Source organism: Triturus cristatus, chromosome 1_2, assembly GCF_964204655.1.
Source record: "Triturus cristatus chromosome 1_2, aTriCri1.1, whole genome shotgun sequence".
In the NCBI taxonomy this organism is placed as follows: domain Eukaryota; kingdom Metazoa; phylum Chordata; class Amphibia; order Caudata; family Salamandridae; genus Triturus; species Triturus cristatus.
Window position 1 is genome coordinate 397,271,349 of NC_140580.1, and position 20,187 is coordinate 397,291,535.

General features: G+C 44.8%; 1 protein-coding gene across 2 annotated transcripts in view; it reads right to left on the reverse strand.

Moving 5' to 3' along the window:
* The window catches only part of ASAH2 (N-acylsphingosine amidohydrolase 2), a 323,355-nt gene that overhangs the window by 155,616 nt on the left and 147,552 nt on the right, over window positions 1–20,187 (reverse strand). For both annotated transcript variants that reach the window (XM_085605439.1, XM_085605430.1), the window contains one exon: window positions 19,109–19,190. In XM_085605439.1, the coding sequence (XP_085461565.1) occupies window positions 19,109–19,190 (82 nt within the window). The remainder of the gene's footprint in view (window positions 1–19,108; window positions 19,191–20,187) is intronic.

Sequence of the window (20,187 nt, forward strand, 5' to 3'; positions counted from 1 at the left end):
TTTTCTCCAAAAGCACGGTTAATGTTGGCAGCTTCCAAACCACAGGTGGTGCAGTGAAGGTGTCACCGCTAGCACCTTTTGATATTTGTCCTCAACTCCTTCAATAAAAAGAGAAACCGCACTCGCAGACTGTGAAAATTAAACAAATTTATTCCTTAGACCACGCTGCAACTAAGCAATCCTGAGACGTGTTTCAGCGTGAACAGCCTTTTTCAATCAGTTATAGTCGCCATCTGCTTATTTTTTATTTGGTTTTTTTATTTTTTATTTTACGGAGTTTTATATTGCGCGAACTTGAACTGAAGGTATCGGGTATCAGAGCGCTTTACATAACACCAGTTACGTTACATGAGATCATATTCAGTTTTGTAAGGCACAGGGAGATTAAGTGATTTGCCCAGAATCACAGGATGTTCAGCGTCATTGCCGAGACTCTGACTCGGTTCCCCAGGCTCGAGGTCGACCGCCTTAGCCGTTATGCCAACGTGCTTTAAATAGAGGTAAACAAAATACTCTCTGTTAATGTGCTCACAGTTAGGGCTTCATTCCATATTTGCTCATTATTAAAGGCAATGTCTTTCAGCAGTTTTCCATTTAAAAAAATCACAAAAATAAACATAAACCAAAATGTGGTAATCTTTGTAATTATGTCCCAAGTGCAAGTGAAAGACAAACATTCCTTACGATATATTAACCTGGAAGAGGCTCTTTCCATTAACTGTGGCAATGATTTGACAAGTTAGTTCAAAAATCATCATTTGCGAGTGAGTGCGGCGATTTAAAATTCATATTATTGCTGCTCCCTATATTAACTTGAATGCAATTGTCAGTACAAAATATAGGTAAAATACCAGTCAACACTCGGGCAGTAAAGCAGGTCCACCACAGTCCAATTCATCAAGAAAATAAAACACGGTCCCCACCAAAGGCAATCACCTAATGGTGCCCTGCTCCTGGTGTCCGAAAAGTTATGAGTAGATTCAATGGAGCCTGCAAGGGTAACAGTCCCCGCCAAGGGAGTACAAGCTCTCAGCGTCAAACATCAACCCCTGACACGGCTTTCCCTCCATCCATCTCAATCCATCTCTATATCCAGGGGGCTGCCAGTCATTTATTTACATTTCTCCAAAAGCACGGTTACTGCTGGCACCTTCCAAACCGCAGGTGTGCAGTTGAAGGTGTCACCGCTAGTACCTTTTGGTATTTGTCCACAACTCCTTCATATAAAAAGAGAAACTGCATGCACTCGCAGACTGTGAAAAGTAAACTCATTTATTCCTTAGACCACGCTGCGACTAAGCAATCCTGAGACGTGTTTCGGCGTGAACAGCCTTTTTCAAACAGTTACAGTCGCCATCTTTGCTTGCTCAAAGGAACGTGCTTTATATAGAGGTAAACAAAATACTCTTTGTTAATGTGCTCACGGTTAGTGCTTCATTCCATATTTGCTCATTATTAAAGGCAATGTCTTTCAACAGTTTTCCATTTCAAATAAATCACAAAAATAAACATAAATGCGGTATCGTTGTAAATATGTCCAAACCACAAGTGAAAGACAAAAATTCCTTACGATATATAAACCCGGAAGTGACTCTTTCCATTAACTGTGGCAATGATTTGACAAGTTAGTTCATAAATCATCATTTGGGAGTGAGTTCGGCGATTTAAAATTCATATTACTGCTGCTCCCTATGTTAAATTGAATGCAATTGCCAGTGCAAAATATAGGTAAAATACCAGTCAACATTCGGGCAGTGAAGCAGGTCCAGCGTACTCCAATTCATCGAGAATATAAAACACAGTCCCCACCAAAGGCAACCACTTAATGGTGCCCTGCTCCTGGAGTCCGAAAAGTCTATATTGTTGTGATCAAGACAGTGTTACTGTCGAAACGCATAGCAACTGAGTACTAACGTTTTTGCACAAGCAAATCTTCATTCCAAGTGTGCACCTCATTGGACTTTGTGTATGGATTAACTTGTACGGCTGTGGTTCCGCAGGCTCTGCACACCACCTGACAGCGGGCTAGATCCCAGAAGGAACGTTTCTTGTTTGGTGATATACATATGATTCAAAACCATAGAAATTCAGCATTTATACTTCCCTGAGCTAACTATAACTTACACCCCCGCAATGCACTGCTTATGACCTCACATATTACATCTCAAATTAAATCACTGATGACATCATCCACCGAACCACTCACACACCCACTCACGCCCCTATACAACCTCAATTACACCCACTTCCACTCCCACAAAAGCTCTCACAGACCTATTCACAGGTCCATAAAAGTACTCACACACCCACTCACTATTTTATTTCCTAAGTGTAACCTGTAACATTTGAGAGTGAGTGTGTCAGTGAGTGCATGAGTGTCTCAGTGAGTGTGTAAGTGAGGGTGTCCCTTTGGCTGCCGAGGGGAATAGGGGGCCAAGAAACTATTGTTCCCACTATTCAGTCCCCACAGCGAGATTGCTCAGACCTCATTGGAGGCTCCGACCCCTCTCTCAACTACTCTGCAAAGGGGCCTCCTGGATGGGGGAGGAAGTCCCATTAGCTGCTGCGAGTTGTTGTGGGCCAAGAGCCCCTATTGTTGCCACAAGTAAGTCCCCCACAGTGGGACTGCTGGGATCTCGTTGGGGGCCCGTCCCCGTTTTCAACCACTCTGTAAAGGGGCCTCCTGGCGCATTACTTCTAGGGCGTTGAAGTCCCCTTGGCTACTGAGGGTTGTTGGGGGCCATGAAACCCTACTGTTGCCACAAGTAAGTTCCACACAGTGGGATTGCTGAGGCCTCATCGGATGTACCCCCATTTTTCTCAAACACTCTGCAAAGGGGCCTCCTTGCTCACTACTGGTTGGAGGATGAAGTATAGGGGTGAGCTCCCCTTTTTATAATTCCTCAGGCCTCCGGAACCTGGCCCACCTGGGGCATCATTTCAAAACAAGCATGTGAGACTGCATTTTCCTTTCAATTATGCCAGGGATCCACCTGCAAATGTGCAGGAAAATTGCCCCAAAAAAAATGAATTTAACCCCCATTGGGGACCCTCTGGACCCCACCACCACATCTAGGGGTCAGGGTATTCCTATTTTAAACTTTTTTTGTGGGACTTGGCTCAAGTTGAGTCTCATGATGGATGCCAATACTTCCTGGTTGAATTGTTGGCAGCCAATCAGATTACAGCACGGGGACTTTCAGATCCGCTGAGGAGCCACGACTCTATATATGTAAATTTGGATTTTGGTTAATAATCCTAAAACTACTGAAGAGATTTACACCAAATCACAAAAAGCGTGATCTGCGGAATTAAATGTACCTTTCTGCCATTTTGTGTAACTCTGTCCAGTAGATTGGGCTGTAGTCCTGTTCAAAACTCCTATGGGAATTAAAATAGGGAAAACACATTTTGAGACTGCCCTTTTTCTTGGCCCCCACTTCACGGGCCACCCCGAAACTTGCAGTATACAAGCTGAAGTGAGAGTCAATTTCATTTGGAAACGTTTGAGAAGATTCATCAACTGGCACCAAGGATATAGGCAACTGAAAATGGCTTTTTAATACAAAGTAGCTACTAACTATAAGTACCTATGGTTATAGTTAGAAAATAGAATTAAAGTAAACCTTAGAAATTCACTGAAAAATTAAAAGGTTACATAAACGTTATAGTTAGGCTCCGTTGTTACACACACAAAACCATAGAAATTCAGCAGTCATAGTTACTTGAGCTAACTATAACGTATGACTCTTCAATACACTCCTTATGACGTCACATATTACATCACTCATGACATGGTCAGAGGCATCACTCATGATATCTATAAATGACATCACTCATGACATCCTCCAGCAAAAGCAAACTTCAATATACTTAATAAACTACCATTTACATTTTTTCAAAATAACAGGAAGACACAGGTGAGAGTCGTACAGCACAGAGCTCATTTATCACCTATGAGACAGTTCTAAGTGGTAGTCCTGTCTCTTCTGAACCACTACTCTGAACACTAAGGACCAAAGCCCATACCCAATAATAGCATTGAAAGAGTATCCCAGGTGGGCACTGGGACACCCAAAATGGAAGTAAAAGAAAATAGCAATGAAAAATAAATGAATGGCAAAAGTCCATAATTTATTATTCTCTGCCCCTTGAAGGACTGCCCAATAATGCCCTGCGAGAGCTCTTTAAACTTTCTATTTTCAGAACTTGGCAAAGTCCTAAGAAAGAGCAGGGGCACCACCAAACATTTTCTAAATTTTGCCAGGTCTGAAGAGACTGCAGCAGCATTCAAGCAGCATTGAAAAAAGTAACCATTCTGGGTAATTGTATCCATCAACACAGGAGCACCTACCATATTTTTCAAAAACATTCCTAGCTGGAGTTCTATGCTCTTCAGCTGAAGTGCAAGGCCCTCTTATGGTTGTAGTGATGATTGTGTTTTGTGAGCTGCAAAAACGTTAAAAGAAAAACTCAGCGACATGTTGGTTTTACTTTTTTTTTTTTTTAAACATGTCATTCACTCTTTCTTTTAAAAATGATCAGCCCATAAACTACAAAAATAAAATCTAGTTTAAAAGAAAGACTCACAGAAGTGTTTATTTTTTTTATTGGAACTTTATTAAACATTTTAATGATAATCACTATTTTTAAACATTGGATTGTGTGTATTATTGAAATATACATTTGACTGAAAATATTAGGGATTTTTGGAAAAAGATGATGGATTTTCTTTATATATATTGATATGCTCACTCCTTGCACAGCATGGGTTTGCTTGCTGCAAGGGGTTAGATGCAGGGACTGGCCTACAAAATTAGAGCTGCTTTCTTTGATATAGCTATGTCATAGCCTGCCATGACCTGGGAGCTAATCTTCTTCTTGACTGCTTTGCATTGACGACTCTTCAGGGCCTTTTCTTGCTCACTACTGAAAACATTTGGTGTGCATCTGATGTACTTTCAGATGGGTCAGTACTAGGTCCGCAAAACCCACACTTGCAGGAAGTGTTTATCAACTTGGAAATGTTTGTTTGTCTGTTAATCTTCCCATTTTCGCTCAACACATGACAACTGTATTATCATTGAGTCTGTGTTTATGACAATTAACAAATATATTTGTTCTGATGTGTTTGTCTCTGACAATTTCTTATTCTTTTAGGAGTCTTCACCAAAGTTTATGATTTAGTGTGGTCTTCACCTAAGTTTATGATTAAGTGTGAATATGACACATGAGAAAGCCTGCAGGTATTTTCACAATATCTTACCTCTTTCCTTCAAATGCGAATTCAAACAGGAAATAATAGAGAGCTATTTGTAACTGGTGAGCTGAGGTCTTTTAGCAAGATCCAGCATGGTCACTCTTATTATTGAAAAGCATGACATGTGTTATCCCACATCACTGACAGAATATCATGATCATTAATATCATGATAAAAATATTGTTTCAAAAATATCATTAGCAAAAATATTGTGGTCCTATACTTATGCGATGAATGACAAAAATTTTGTGTCAAAAATATATTTTATAATAATATCAAACAGAAACAGATAAACATTTTATTTATTTTGTATAAATATCAACTTTAAATTGATGTTATTATATAGCTTATTCTTTAAATTTAAAATAATGTCTATTTAATAATTTTACGGATTTTTAAACTTATATATAAAGTATTTATGTACAAAATATTTTAAAACATCAACAAGTAACGAATCTATGCCATGACGCATGGAAAGTATGCTATGACTGAATGTTCTCTATTTGATTGTCTACATCATTGGATACAATATTTTTGTAAGGAGAATGCATATCAAGGCAATGCCTATTTATGTGACAAATTCTTCCATATTGTATTGTACGTTTAACATATGAAAGAAACAATAAAGTTTGTGTTAAAAAAAAAACAAGTAACTAACAATTTAAAAAATATTTTAATTTGAAATATTAGCACTAAAATTATTCAAAATTAACAAATATATATACCACCAAACAAAATATTTAACCTAAATTACAATAATAATATTACATTTAGTTTTAATTATTTGTACTGTACACTAAATTTAGAAACAAAAACAAGTTATGAAACACATATTAAAATAGTTTGATATCTTTGCAAATTTTAAACAATAATATAAATAGAATAAAGTGAAACACTATATAGTTATATATAAAAAACATTTATTAACAAAAGAAATACAGTAAAAAAATACATTTTTCTACAAATACTTTGAAAATGTCTAAACAAAAAATATTTAAAAACAATAATAAAAATGAACAACATTATAATAAATATTAAAAATCCACTGCAAGCACAGTAGGGAAAAAGTTTTACTTCAGATGGTTTACATTTACTATTCCCATTCCAGTCTAAGCAACAGTAGGGAAAGGTTTGGACTTAGAAGGGGTTAGATGTACTATTCCCACTTCAGTATAAGCAACAGTCTTGAAAGCATGGTACTTTGGAGGGGTTACATTTAATATTCCCACTCCACTGTGAGCAACATTAACAAGACATTGGAACTTCAGAGGGGTTGGATTTACTATTCACAATCCAGTCTAAGCAAGAGTAGGAAAAGCGTGGGACTTCAGAGAAGTCATTCCATTAACAAAATGTCAAAATCACTTACAAATCAAAGAATTCATAACTCCAAAATTACATAATAATTAACAAAAAAATACAATAGTAAAATTAAGCATGATCAATTATTAATTAGTCACTTACAAAAACATTCTTTACAATAATATCATAACTTTAACATCTTCCCACCCTATATCGAGGGCCACTGTAATTATGTGGCAGGAAAGTGCCAAATTATGTGGTAGGCTTGAGTAAATTATGAGGCAAGAAAAGCCAAATTATGCAGCACATTTGTTGATAGTATTATTTCATTTTTTTGTACTTTATACAGTTGTTAACAGTGTCTGGGCATTGGGTGCACCACATTAGTACCAGTTTAATACCCAAATATAGCAATAAGTAACAGAAAGGTAACCAGTCAAACTTTGCAAAAGCCCTTCCACTGCACTGCAACATGTGCAGCTGCATTGTTTAGTAACTTTTGAACTGTTTGAGCTGTAAACAAAATAGTTTTTTTGTTAGAATCTGCACATTATCCAGTCAATTATGCATTATGTGGCAAATGCAGCAAATCAATAACTATGCAAAAATCACTTTGGCTGCACAATCGCATAATTCTAGTGGCTCTGCCTATACCACTTAAAAAAACATGATAAACATATTAAAGTACATATAAAGAAAGAGCCTTCAAAAAGTAATACAAAAATTAAAAATATGTAATGACAACAATCAATATTCACTTAGATACATCATTAACATTAAAAAATAATATTTAAGTACATTCTCATGTAAATAACTTCCCACCCTATTCCCCTACAAACCCACCAACCCAGTACTAAAATATAACATGCTATTATTAATATTCAATTTCAAATATACATAAAAATTAGATAACATCTATTCTATAACAATAAAAGGATTAACATATTTACCTAGCAATGAAATAGTCATGTACGATAAAGAAATTACCAATACATTTAAATTAATTATAATTTAATTACCTTCCACCATATTCCCCTCCAGGCACAACCTCATACTAAAATATAACATACTATTAATAGTAGTAACATCAAATTAAATTATCATAACAAAAGAAATTTACAAATAATTATAATTTAATTACCTTCCCACACTATTCCCCTACAAATCCATCAACCTACTGCTAAACTTTAAATTGCTAATAACATTTAAAAATAAATTACTAAAGCACTTCTAATTGCAAACTATATTTTTAAAAGTAAATAAAAAATTTGCTAACAATATTACCACCTAAAATTAATATATTATCTAAAATATAACATTAATTAAAATGCAAATCTAGATACTGTTATCTTGAGTACAATGATGATACGTAGATGTTTTGCTGCAATGTGGTTACACAATACAGCTCTTAAATTCCTGTCTAACATTTGACAGTTTTACAGAGGGAAAGTGGATAAAGGATTGGTTAGGCTAATGATAGAGCAAGTAGAGTCTAGATGAAGAGTAGGCCACCGTGAAAAGAAACTAACTTTGATCATACGGTTTCCCATTCTTTCATAACCAATATTTGGAGCCTTAGATTTCCATTTTATTGGTTTTAAAATGGATGTTCAGAGTTCTTCATCCAAACCACTTGGCTCAGGAGATGGATTCATTAACTCACACTATTAAATAACAATAATTATGATAACTTTCTTAACAATAATATTAATTAAAGGCATATTGTGCTCTATACTACAATGTTGCTACTAGTTTATAAGCTCTGTAAATAAGAGGTGTTACTGTGACTCAATATATTGGCACTTGGGGGAGGAGCCTAGCGCGCAACCAAGATGGCCGCGTAGGTGCGAGGCTCCCGAGGACCTCCGCGACCTCCTGCATAAATCCTGACTATATCCTGTCCTAGATGAGGGGACTGTGTTCGTGAGCCCGAGCTGAGGTGACACCCGTTTTCCGTTTCCAAATCGGACCTCGGACACCGGCGGGAGCACCGATTGTGGTTTGCGGCCTTCTCCACGCCGGCCCCCCGGATTGGAGTTGCGGGGCGATCCGGAGACAAAGTGAACAACAACGGCGGGCAAGGCTGGGCGACTCGCGTACCCCGCACTTTCACTTTCGCTTTTGCGCCCTCCTTGCTGTTAGGCGAGGTAGGGTTGCGGGGCGGTGTGCGGTGGTGTGGCCTCGTTGGGGTACCCTGCCGGCCCGCCGGCTGTGATCCGTCCTGCGGAACTGTGGTCGCCCCCCCCCCCGGAGCCCGTGAACTGGTTTGTCGGCCCCTTTCGAGGAGATTGGCACGATTTGGGGACTGAAACCATGTCCACAAAGCAAGATGGCGACCGGGCCAAGGTGAAATCGACCCGCCGTGGCACGGCCCATCAGTCCAACAACATGGACCGCTACACCCTCCAGAAGGGATCTCCAGAGGCGCCGCGTACGTCCCCTGCGGGCCCAACTGATGCTCCTGCTCTGCCCGCGGATCTGACCCTCCGAGACGTCATGGGCGCCATCGCCGAGATGAAGGCCTCGGTGGACCAGCGCTTTGACACTCTGGCGCAGAAGATAGACTCGGTCCTCGTGGATGTGGGCCTGGTGAGGGCCGATTTGTCCAAAACGAATGACTGGGTCGATTCTTTGGCCCACACTACCTCGGGCCTCACAACGGACGTGGCGGCCCTCCAAAAGGAGGTGCGCCGGCTTGGCCAGGCGAGCGCCCTGATGGATCGTCGACTGGAGGATTCCGAGGGTCGGGCCCGGAGGAACAATGTCCGCATTATCGGGGTGCCGGAGGGACGTGAGGAGGAGGCGGCGGATCTGTTTGTGGAGGATCTGATTCTCACCCATCTCCAGCCCCGAGGGCTGAGTAAACTCTTTGCGGTGGAACGTGCCCACAGGGTCCCTGGAGGAAGACCTAAGGCCGGAGCCCCGCCGAGGCCTCTCATTGCCCGGATTTTCAACTTTCGGGACAGAGACGCTATCCTGCAGACTTCTAGGCTACAAGGACCGGTCAGACTCGACAACATGGACGTAAATTTCTACCCTGATTTTACTCCGGCGGTCCAAAAGCAGAGACTGAGTTTTCTCGGAGTCAAACGTCGCCTACGGGACCTGAACCTTAAGTATGCGATGCTTTTTCCAGCTAAGTTGAGGGTAGAGGTGGATGGCCGCACGCACTTTTTTGATCGTCCCGAGGCGGCCGGGGACTGGTTGGACACTTTGCCCGGGGATCGGGGCCGGGGGGGTGGGGGGGGGTGCGGTTGGCGGGGAGGGCTCGCCGGATCAGGACTGAGGGACTAATAGTAGGCCTTGCTCTGGACAACATTATTGTCACCATTGACTGCTCGTGTATGTTCCCCTCCTGTGGAGGTCGTATGGGGTCTCTTGGGGGCTTTCCCTCCTCCTCTGGGGGACTAGTTCGTTTTCTCATCTATGGGGCGACAGGCACACTGCACTTTGGGGGGGCTGTCTGGGCTCATGCAGGGGTGCAGGGAGGGGGGAGTTCTGTTGGGACGGGTGGGTTGGGGTGGGGTGTTGTTCGTTTTTACCGCAAGGCAAACCCTTTACTGTATTGGTGTTTTTGAGGTGCTCTCGGGGGGACAAATGATGGCTTCTGTATGTGATGGGGGGTAGGGATTTGACTCTGTTGTCGTGGAACGTTAACGGACTGGGGGATAGGATTAAGCGAGGTGTGGTCCTGCAGTATCTGAAACGAATTTCGCCAGATGTGGTCTTTCTGCAGGAGACACACCTTATTGGTAATTCCTTTTATGCCATGAATCGGCGGGGCTATCGTTTGGTGGCCCACTCGGGCTTCACGTCGGGCTCGCGGGGGGTGGGCATCATGGTTAAGAACTCGCTCCCACTGGAAATAGATGAGGTGCGCCATGATGAGAGGGGACGCTACACTGTCTTGGTGGGGAGAATGGAGGGCAAAGTAGTTGTTTTTGTATCAGTGTACGTCCCACCGGGGTTACAGTCTACCACTTTTGCGGACCTTGGGCGCCTCCTCCTTGACCTTCCGGGGGGGCTTCTGGTGGTTGGGGGGGACTTCAATGCGGTGGCTTCTGGGACTATGGATCGTTACCCCCCTAGGGACCTCCCCCGGGCACAGGCGTGGCTGTCCGGCCTCTTAGATACACTGGGATTGGTAGACTGCTGGCGTTTAAAACATCCCGCGCAGCTGCAGTACACCTTCCATTCGGGTGCCCATGGTAGCCTCTCGCGGCTTGATCATGTCCTTGTCCCTGCGGCCTATGCTGGGAGAGTGGGAGAGGTGCGCCATCTGGCGCGGGGTATTTCAGATCACTCCCCGCTCCTGTTCAATTTTGATGTCTTCCCGAGGGGGGAGGGCAGGGTAGCTCCAATCAATGCCTGGTACCTGCGCGACCCCACTATTCGTGCTGACTTGATTAAATCCTTGCAGCGGTATTTTGAGGAGAATGTGGGGTCTGTCCCTTCGGCTATCTCCCTGTGGGAAGCCTTCAAGACAGTTCTTAGAGGGGAGGCCCTCTCCTTTATCTCCCATGCCCGGAGGCGCGAGCAGGAGGAGGTGACCCGGGTGGAGGCCGAAATTACTGACCTAGAGGGTGACCTGGGGAGTGGGGTGACGGATGCCGCACTACATGTTCTACACCTTAAGCAGGCGGCCTATAGGGCCCTTGTCGCGGAGGCGGCCAGGGGCCTCAGTAGAGAGCAACAGGGGCGACTGTATGATGTGGGTGATAAGGCTGGTAAATTGATTGCGTGGTTGGATAAAAAGGAGAGAGCGAGTCGTGTGGTCCCGCTGATTGAGAGAATGGATGGTGTACGTGTCACCGAGCCAGAAGACATTGTCTCTTGCTTCGCGGATTATTTCCGCGAGGTGTATTCCCCGGTTTCCCCCTGCTCGGAGGAGGATTCCCATGCCCTGCTTCGGGATATCGCGCTGCCCTCCCTTTCGGTGGAGGACAGGGAGTCGTTGGATGCTGCTCCCACCTCGGACGAACTTGCCCTCGCCATACGCTCGGTCGCATCTGGCAAGGCCATGGGCCCAAACGGCATCCCTATCGAGTTGTATAAGCTGCGACCGGATGTACTGGCACCCCACCTCCGCGCGATGTTCCTGGCGGCCCACTCTCGGGGCTCCCTCCCGCCGGACCAGCGTCTGGCTACAATCGTGGTGATCCACAAGGAGGGGAGACCCCGAGAACGGGTTACATCCTATAGGCCTATCTCGCTCTTGAATGCGGAGCCCAAAATCCTCACCAAGGTGCTCGCCAACCGGCTGGTCGGCGTGGTGGGCGATCTGGTCCACCAAGACCAGTCCGGCTTTATACCCCATCGCAACACGGCCCTTAATCTGCGGCGCTTGCACGGGGTGCTCGCGCGTGTTCCGTTTGTGCGGGAGCCGGCCATCTTGGCGTCCTTAGACGCCACCATGGCGTTTGATACGCTCGAGTGGCCATACATTTTGGCGATGCTGGCGAAATTTGGATTTGGACCGGGATTCATCAGCTGGGTCAAATTGTTGTATTCGGGCCCATTGGCGCAGGTGGTAGTGAATGGACGAGTCTCGGCTCCATTCGCGCTGGGACGGGGCACGCGACAGGGTTGCCCCTTGTCGCCGCTCCTGTTTGCACTGGCCTTGGAACCCCTGGCGGAGTGGCTGCGGTGGCACCCTTCCATCCGTGGTCTCCGTTGGACCCCCGAGTATGAGGACCGCGTGTCCCTATACGCTGACGATATCCTTTTGTACCTCGCCTCCCCGCGTAAATCACTGATTGTCCTGGTTGATGTTTTGCGCTCATTCGGCCGCAACTCAGGCCTTGTCATCAACTGGGCTAAATCATGTGTGTATGTGCTTTCCGGGGAGGCTCCCGTCCTCCCGCGGGACTGTCCGATCCAGATTGCCTCTCAGGGGTTTCGGTACCTGGGTATCTATATTACTCTGGACCCGGAGGCCCGCTACGAGCGGAATTTGCTTCCTCCCCTCCAGCGCTTGAAGGAGGACGTCGCGCGCTGGCGGCGCCTGCCGCTTTCGCCGCTCGGCCGGGCGGCATTGTTTAAGATGATGTCGTTGCCACGCTTCCTGTACGCTCTCCAGAACACTATGGACTTGGTCCCGGCGCGCTACTTCCGTGAGGTGGAGAGTCTACAGCGCCGCCTGTTCTGGGACGGGAGGCCGCGTATTGCCCTGGCGAAGTTGACGCTCCCATGGTACGACGGGGGGATTGCCCTCCCGGATATTAAACGGTATTACTGGGCCTCCCAGCTAGCTGCAATTAATCATGGCCTCTACGGGCCCGCCTTAAACCCGGCATTTGAAATGGACAAGATGCTCCTGCCCGGTGGCGACTACAATCGAGCGCTCTACTCTGGCGCGCCCGACCCCCGCCTGACGGGACCTACGCGTGTCATGGTGCGAGTATGGCACGCGGCTAACGCAGCTATGGGGTGGAAGGACCGTTTGACCCGGGCGTCACCGCTATATGCGTCTGAGAGGTTGGGCTCCCTGTGGACCTCGAAGGGCTTCGAGAGGTGGGACACGATAGCAATCAGTAAAGTGGGGGATCTCTGGACGAGGGGGGGATTTAAAACATTCGAGACGCTGCAGACGGAGTTTCAGCTGCAGGGCAGTGAATACTTTCGGTACTTGCAGGTCCGTCACGCACTGGGCTCCGTCTTCCCAGACGTCGCCTCCATTCCGGAGTCTTCCCCCCTGGAGGATAGAGTGCTGGATGGCCACGTTCCGGACAGCACGATCTCCCTTATTTACAAAAAATTGATTAATGACCGCTCGGGCTTGCTGACTGGCCTCCGCGAGGCTTGGGTTGCCGATGGGCTGGAGTTGGACGACGAGGACTGGATTTCCGCGGTGGCCTCTCCGAAGGAGGTGGCCATACCGGCTCGCCTTCGCTTCGTCCAGCTAAAGATCCTCCACCGGGTTTACATGACGGGGCCAAGGCTTCTGCGTATGGGCTATGCTGAGGATGGGCTGTGTAAGCGTGGGTGTGGTGCTTTGGCGACTTTTTTGCATATTCTGTGGGAGTGCCCGAAGGTGGAGCGATTCTGGCGTGGTGTGCATGAGGTCCTGCGAGTGGTTACGCGTGTCGCGCTGTTGCCTGAAGCGAGGAGATGCTTGCTGAATGTGTGGGAACCAACTGATTACTCGGTTCCGCAGACGCGATGGGTGACTCTGGGATATATGATAGCTAAGCGTGACATCGCGCAGCTGTGGGGATCCCAGAGGCCCCCGGCGGTGTCGGCCTGGAAAGAACACATGGATTGGTGCATGTTCCGAGAAAAGGTGGTGTATGTGGCGAGGGGTAAGCCTGGGGCGTGGGTGAAAATATGGGGCCCCTGGAACGCCTACCGCGGGGGTATCTGCGAGCCACCACTGCTGCCTGCTGCCTCACCAGCTCCGTCCCCCTAGTTGACCCCCTCCCCCAACCCCGGGCACAGGGTTCCCCCAGTCCTTGATATGGTCCCCTTCCCCTCTTTAGATTCCTGTGGATGGTTGGGGTCCCCCATTTGAGGAGCACGTGCTGTTACTTTCGATTGCGGGTTGCCTTGCGGGTGTGGTTTTTTGTGTTGTTGTGTTCGTATAAAATGAAACCGCATTGTGGGCTCAGAGTTTTGTGGCCCACGTCTTGATACCTCCTGATTTGCTTCACTGCAACGCCAAGTGCCTTTTTGTACGTATGTCATATGCTCCTGCCATCCTAGCGGCCGGCCGGAAGGTTGTAGGCCCATACTTGTATATATTTGAGATTGCAATAAACGGTTTCAAAAAAAAAAATATATATATATTGGTACTTAATGTTTTGACCTCGAAAGGATAAAAAGCTGGATTGGCCATGCTAGAATTCAAACAGAGGTGCAGGTCACAGAGGTGTTAAAACTGATTCCATAGCTCACTGGGACATTTTGCCATGCTTAGACTTTGGAAATTCTATACATTCGGATCTTTCTGAGTATTGGGGTAAATGCACAAAATTGTTACGGTGAGAGCTGCGGGGACAACCCGAAGCCCCACACAGCCCTGCCGGATCCCCTGCCATCACCCATCCTAAGCACAGCAGGAGCTGGCATTGCAAGACCCAGCTGAATAACCATTTCTTCCTGCTCCCGCCAGGTGGGAGCAATTCTCTGTTTCCCTGCCTGCAAGAGTGCAGGTAGGGAGAAACCTTTGTCCTCTCACCTAGTAGGAGCAGCTTTATGCTCCCACTGTGGGGGAGTACAGGACACTTCCCTGCCCACATTCTCCCGGGCAAGGAAAGGATGGTGTCACAGGGGATGGGGCCATAGGACACCACAATGGAGCCAATCCTGGGGAATGGGGTCATAGCATGGCTTAGGGATGTGAGCCGCAAAGCCCCTATCCAATAAAGTTTAAACAGCACTGGAAGATGGGGCCCCGGAGATTCAAAGAAGATCAGCGAGGAGGGCCGCACACCACTCTACCCCAATTAAACAAATAGGCCCCAGGGGATGGCACCTCCAGGGCCTTATGGAGGTTAGGTAAGAGAGGTTGCATGTCCTCCTCCCCAATTTTAAAATTGGCCCCAGGATGGTGTCCCCGAGTACCACAAATGCTCAGGGAGGGGGGTCACATGCCCCCTCCCCTGTTATTAACATATCTGCATCAGGGCATGGGTCCATAGGGCCTCAAGGAGGCTCACTGAGGGTGGGGGGGATGCATGCTGCCTCCCTGTAAAATAAATTGCGCTTCTTCTCAGGAAGTTCTACATTTTTCTGTGGATCCTTTGTTGTGAATTAAAAAAAAGAATTTTGGACCCTTGCCCCCTCCCCTCCAAGTCTAAGGGGGTTAGAGTACCCTGTTTTTTTACTTTTTTTCAGGACAGGAGACTGAGTTTCAGAGTCCTAAATTGCCCGCCATCAAGCTTTTTTTGATGTGGTGCCAGCCATTCAGATCTTATTTGCTTTGCAGATCCTCCACAGCGTGAAATATCTATATTTTTTTACCTTAGTCTCTCAAAAACTACTCAGCGGAATTACACCAAATCAAAGCATGCTTTCTGGCCCAAGATCTTGCTTTCTGGCAAATTTGTTGTAATTGTGGTCAACTCTTTTGGCTGTAGCTGTGTCAAATTTTTCTATGGAAAATTGAATGGGGAAAACCTGTTTTTGGATCCCCTTTTTTCTCTGCCCCACTTGATGGATCACCCCGAAGCTTTCCAGAAAAGAGCTGAGGTGAATGATACTTATGTTTTTTTATTTCATGAAGATTCATCAAACGTCACTAACATTTTAAGGAGGCCAAAACATGCTTTTTCTATGGAAGCGTGTTCCAAACTAAAATTACCCAGTAGCGACCACCACTGGGTGGGTGGGGGTGGGGGTTTGTGTGTGTGTGCGTGCATGCATGTGCGTGTGTGTGTAATGTTAATGTTAATTTTGACTTGTAGAGCGCTTAATACCTGCAGGTCTCTAAGCGCTTCAAGAAGATCTACGGACGTTCCAGGGAGCATAGTATCACAGAGAGGAGTGTTATGCCCAGGCTTCTGTGAACAATAGGGTCTTAAGTTTCTTCCTGAATGGAAGGAGGCAGCTTTCACAGTGAAGCTGGCCTGGCAGCCTGTTCCAAAGTTGTATATATATGTATTTATTACCCTATGGTAGGCACCGCTGTGTAGTTTTACGTTAGGGGTTTCCATAAGAAGAGTGTTTTTTATTTTTCTAATTCTATGGCGCCAGCTGACAAATCCTCACAAACCTTTCCAAAAAAATCTGATCGTCCGAGTTAATGGGGGGTCCCAAAATGCATTTTCCCCCTTGCAGTTTCCCCATAAGAATTTCGGACAGCGATACGAAAAAGTATCTAAACAGAATTACACCAAATTTGCCAGAGAGCTGGATCTTTACTCACAAGCTGGCTTTTTTGATTGAGTGTAAATTGTTCGAAGGTTTTTGAGATATTTGGTTTAAAAAGTTAGTGATATCTGAACATGGCTGACAATTTGATTGATGGGCTCTAACTTGTTTCACTACTAACTTTGTCACCATTTGATGAATCTTCACAAAAGTTTACAAAAAAAGTTCATCCACCTCATCTCTTTCCTGTATAGTTTTGGGGTAATCGGTCAAGCGGGGTCTAAGCAAAAGGTGGTCCAACATGTCCTGCCCATGCAATTTCCATTAAGAATTTTAGACAGTGATACAGAAAAAACGGCTGAACAGAATTACACCACGTTTACGAGAAAGCGAGATCTTTACTCTGAAAGCTTGCTTTTTGTTATATGGTGTAAATCTGATGAGCTGTTTTGGAGAAATTAAGGTTCAAAATTTAGTGGTATCTGGGTGTGGCTGTGCAAATTGATTGACAGGGCACCATATCAGCAGAAATGGCCCCCTGACCGTTTTAGGGTGGACCCACAGGGACACCCCCGGGGAACTTTTCTTTTTTTTTTTTGCAAGATGCCACTCCCGCGCGACCAAGCACGGCCCCACATGTGGTCCCACAAATTAATTACTGAACTGAAAAAAAATTGGTTTTGACGATCCGTGGTGTTGGCAAATGACAGGGGCTAGGGCACAGGCCATGCCGTAGACCAGGTTCGGCAACCAACATTCTGCCACACACAGCTGAAGTATACTTAGGTATGGTGTAACTCGTACCCCCACAATGCTATGGTTATGATGTGACATATTACATCACTTATGATATGTAAAACCACATCATTGATTACATCACTAATGGTATCTCAAATCTGTAGGGTGTAAGTTATGCTTAGGTTAGGTATGTATAAATGATGAATTTCAGTGTTTTTTGCTTTTAAATGATTTTTTATTTTACATTTTGTATATTGATTGTCACATAAGGAACAACAAAACAGGCAGCGCAAAATTCCCAAGTTCAAATTAGGAGAGCCCCCAAATCAACATTGCATGCTTACTTAATGATGAAGAGTCTTGTACATGGCAAAAGACTTGTGTCAGAAGAATGTGTTATTAGGATTAACACTTTACAGAAATACCATCTATATCACCATTGGCTGCCACATCTGTTATACAATTTTACAAACATTACACAGAGGTCACACCCCCCATCTAAACTGGAATCCCCCTATTCATTACATTTGTCAAGCAAGAGCACCCATGTCATAATCACCTCCACAGCCCCTTCATCACTGCGAGAGAGGTACATGTGGCTCTTCTCCACCACCCCTCATTCAAGTAAATCTCTCAGACATAAGGATATCAGCGGTAAGCTGGCCCCCAACCAACCAATGACTACTCACCGCCTAGCCAACAGCAGCGTGGGCTGAACAAGTCAATATGGGCTCTTGCGCCCCCTAGGTCTTGTCATTACACCCAAGAGGCAGGTCAGTGGGGTCAAGGGGACCACTATGCCAGTAGCCCCTCCCCCGTCCTAGGCACAGCTTTCCTTCAAAACCCTTGGACTCCATTGCATGCCCAGGCCAGATGCAAAAAGGTGGCCTCCCAACTCCCCGCAGTGCATGCATCTTGCAATCTTGAAGGGTCCATTCTGTTCAGCTGACTATGGGTTATCACAGAGGTGTAGCGTAGGAAATTAAAGTGTAGTAACTTAAATCTATGGTTACAAGACACAGTTTGCTTTTAAATTTTAGTTTTTATTATTGCAAAACCTCTAATAACTTCACTTTAACCTTTGTTTTTAGTGAATTTCTGAGGTTTCTTAACATAAGTTAAAATCTTAGTACTTTACCTATTTATAACTCCACTTTTAACCTTTGTTGTTTTTCAGTCAATAGCTATATATATTGCTTCACTGAATTAAAAAAAAAGGTGAAAGTGATGTTAAATTTAAGTGAAAATGTCAAACAAATTCACCAATTATAATTTACTGAGCTAACTAGAACTTGTGCCCTATCATGCCCATGTTGTTATCAATTATGTTGATTGAGATGTTACCAGTGATTACATCAATTATATCATTGAACACGTCATGAGTGATGCAATCTGTCAAGTCATAAATAGAGCATATTGTGATCATAACTTATATAAAAGTATATCAGACTTTACAACAGCATTGCGGGATAAAGGTATGTGTTGTAAAGCCTTGTGTGGTATTACAAAGCGTTGAAAAGGTCATAGTGTTGTAATGCCCTCAGGTAAAGGCATGAAGGGCAATGCCCTGGATTGTAACATCTGATATTTGTTGAACGCATGTGGAAATAAGGCATGTCTAAAGCTTGCTGATGCTTTAGAGGTGTAACTTAGATTTTGGTGATATAGGCAGCATAGGTAACTGTTCTCCACATTAGAGAATACACGTATCTCAAAAACGTATGTTTTTGTCTGGAAGTCTGTTCTAAACTCTTTACCATTTAATGATTTCTTTTTTGGACATGTTGCATAAATAGAGGGAGTCTTTCACCATTCTCCACTTATGCTTCTTTGACAACTTTTATTATCAGATAACAAGAGACTCTGTTTCATGAAAGAGCCACAGTTTCATCAGTATGATTGTCATAACCCAAACCCTTCTCTAAAGTAGATAGCACAAGGTTAGCATTTTAATATTATTTAACATGCTCTGCTTGTGGTGCTGTTCTTTTAACTTACCCTGTGTGAAATTGAAAGCTCCAACTCCATCAATGGTTCCAGCAGCAAAGCTGTAGCCCAGGGCAGGCTTGCATGTTGTACCCTGAATACAAATGGTAATAAAAGGCAATTAATTTGATTTTGTCTTACCTTGTATTTGCAAAGTATCTTTTACTCTAACCTACTGGATCTTAGGAAATAATATCCATCTCGCCTGGTAATTCATGGTGGAAAAATTGATATCTAAAAAGGATTTTACACTAAATTGCAATTTATAGTTTTTTATTGTTATACGGAAGGACGACACATTTCAAATAAGTGAGACAATAGGCAGCCAGTTCTTGGTGTGAGCCATATGTATGGCCCAGATGCATTCTAGGATTCAGAATCTCATTATATTTCAAAGCCCTTTTACTTTAGTCACATACAGTCCAAGCAGCATAATGTTGTTCATTTGCAAACATGAAAAGTTCTGAACTATGCCTTTTACTGGTCCGCAGCTCTTCAGGGAAGCTTTAGAATGTCATGGGTTGTGTCTCTGATGCTGCTATATAATCTATAGTTGCATTGTTTTCAATTGAACGATGCCACATATCAAACTATCTAGGAATCCTCTACCTAAAGATGTAAACATGACACATACACTCATCGCCTCATTACGATGTTGGGCGGAAAGCCTCTGACTAGTGGTGAGAGACTTTCCATCCGACATGGTAGGTTTACACTCCAACCGCTGTATTAGGATGACGGTGGTCGAAGATAAACCTATGGGGGGATTCCGACGTGGTTCTGACGGGCTTACCCAGCCCGTTGGTGCATCAGAAAGACATCATAATCCCTTAATAACGGCGGTTCCACCGTCGGGATTATGATGTCAGTTTCTGACAGCCATTCCATGTCAGCCTTTCTGATGTGTAAAGGCTGTCGGAAAGTGACATTGGGGGCCCCTAACAGGGCCCCCTTCCCTCCTGGACCTCCACAATGGGCTTGGGGGGCAACTATGGTGTCCCCTAAACTTTCCTGCACTGTGTGTCAGGCACCGCATGGTGCAGGGATGTGCACAAACATCCGTTTTTCAATGGAAGCCTGTGCTGCGGGTC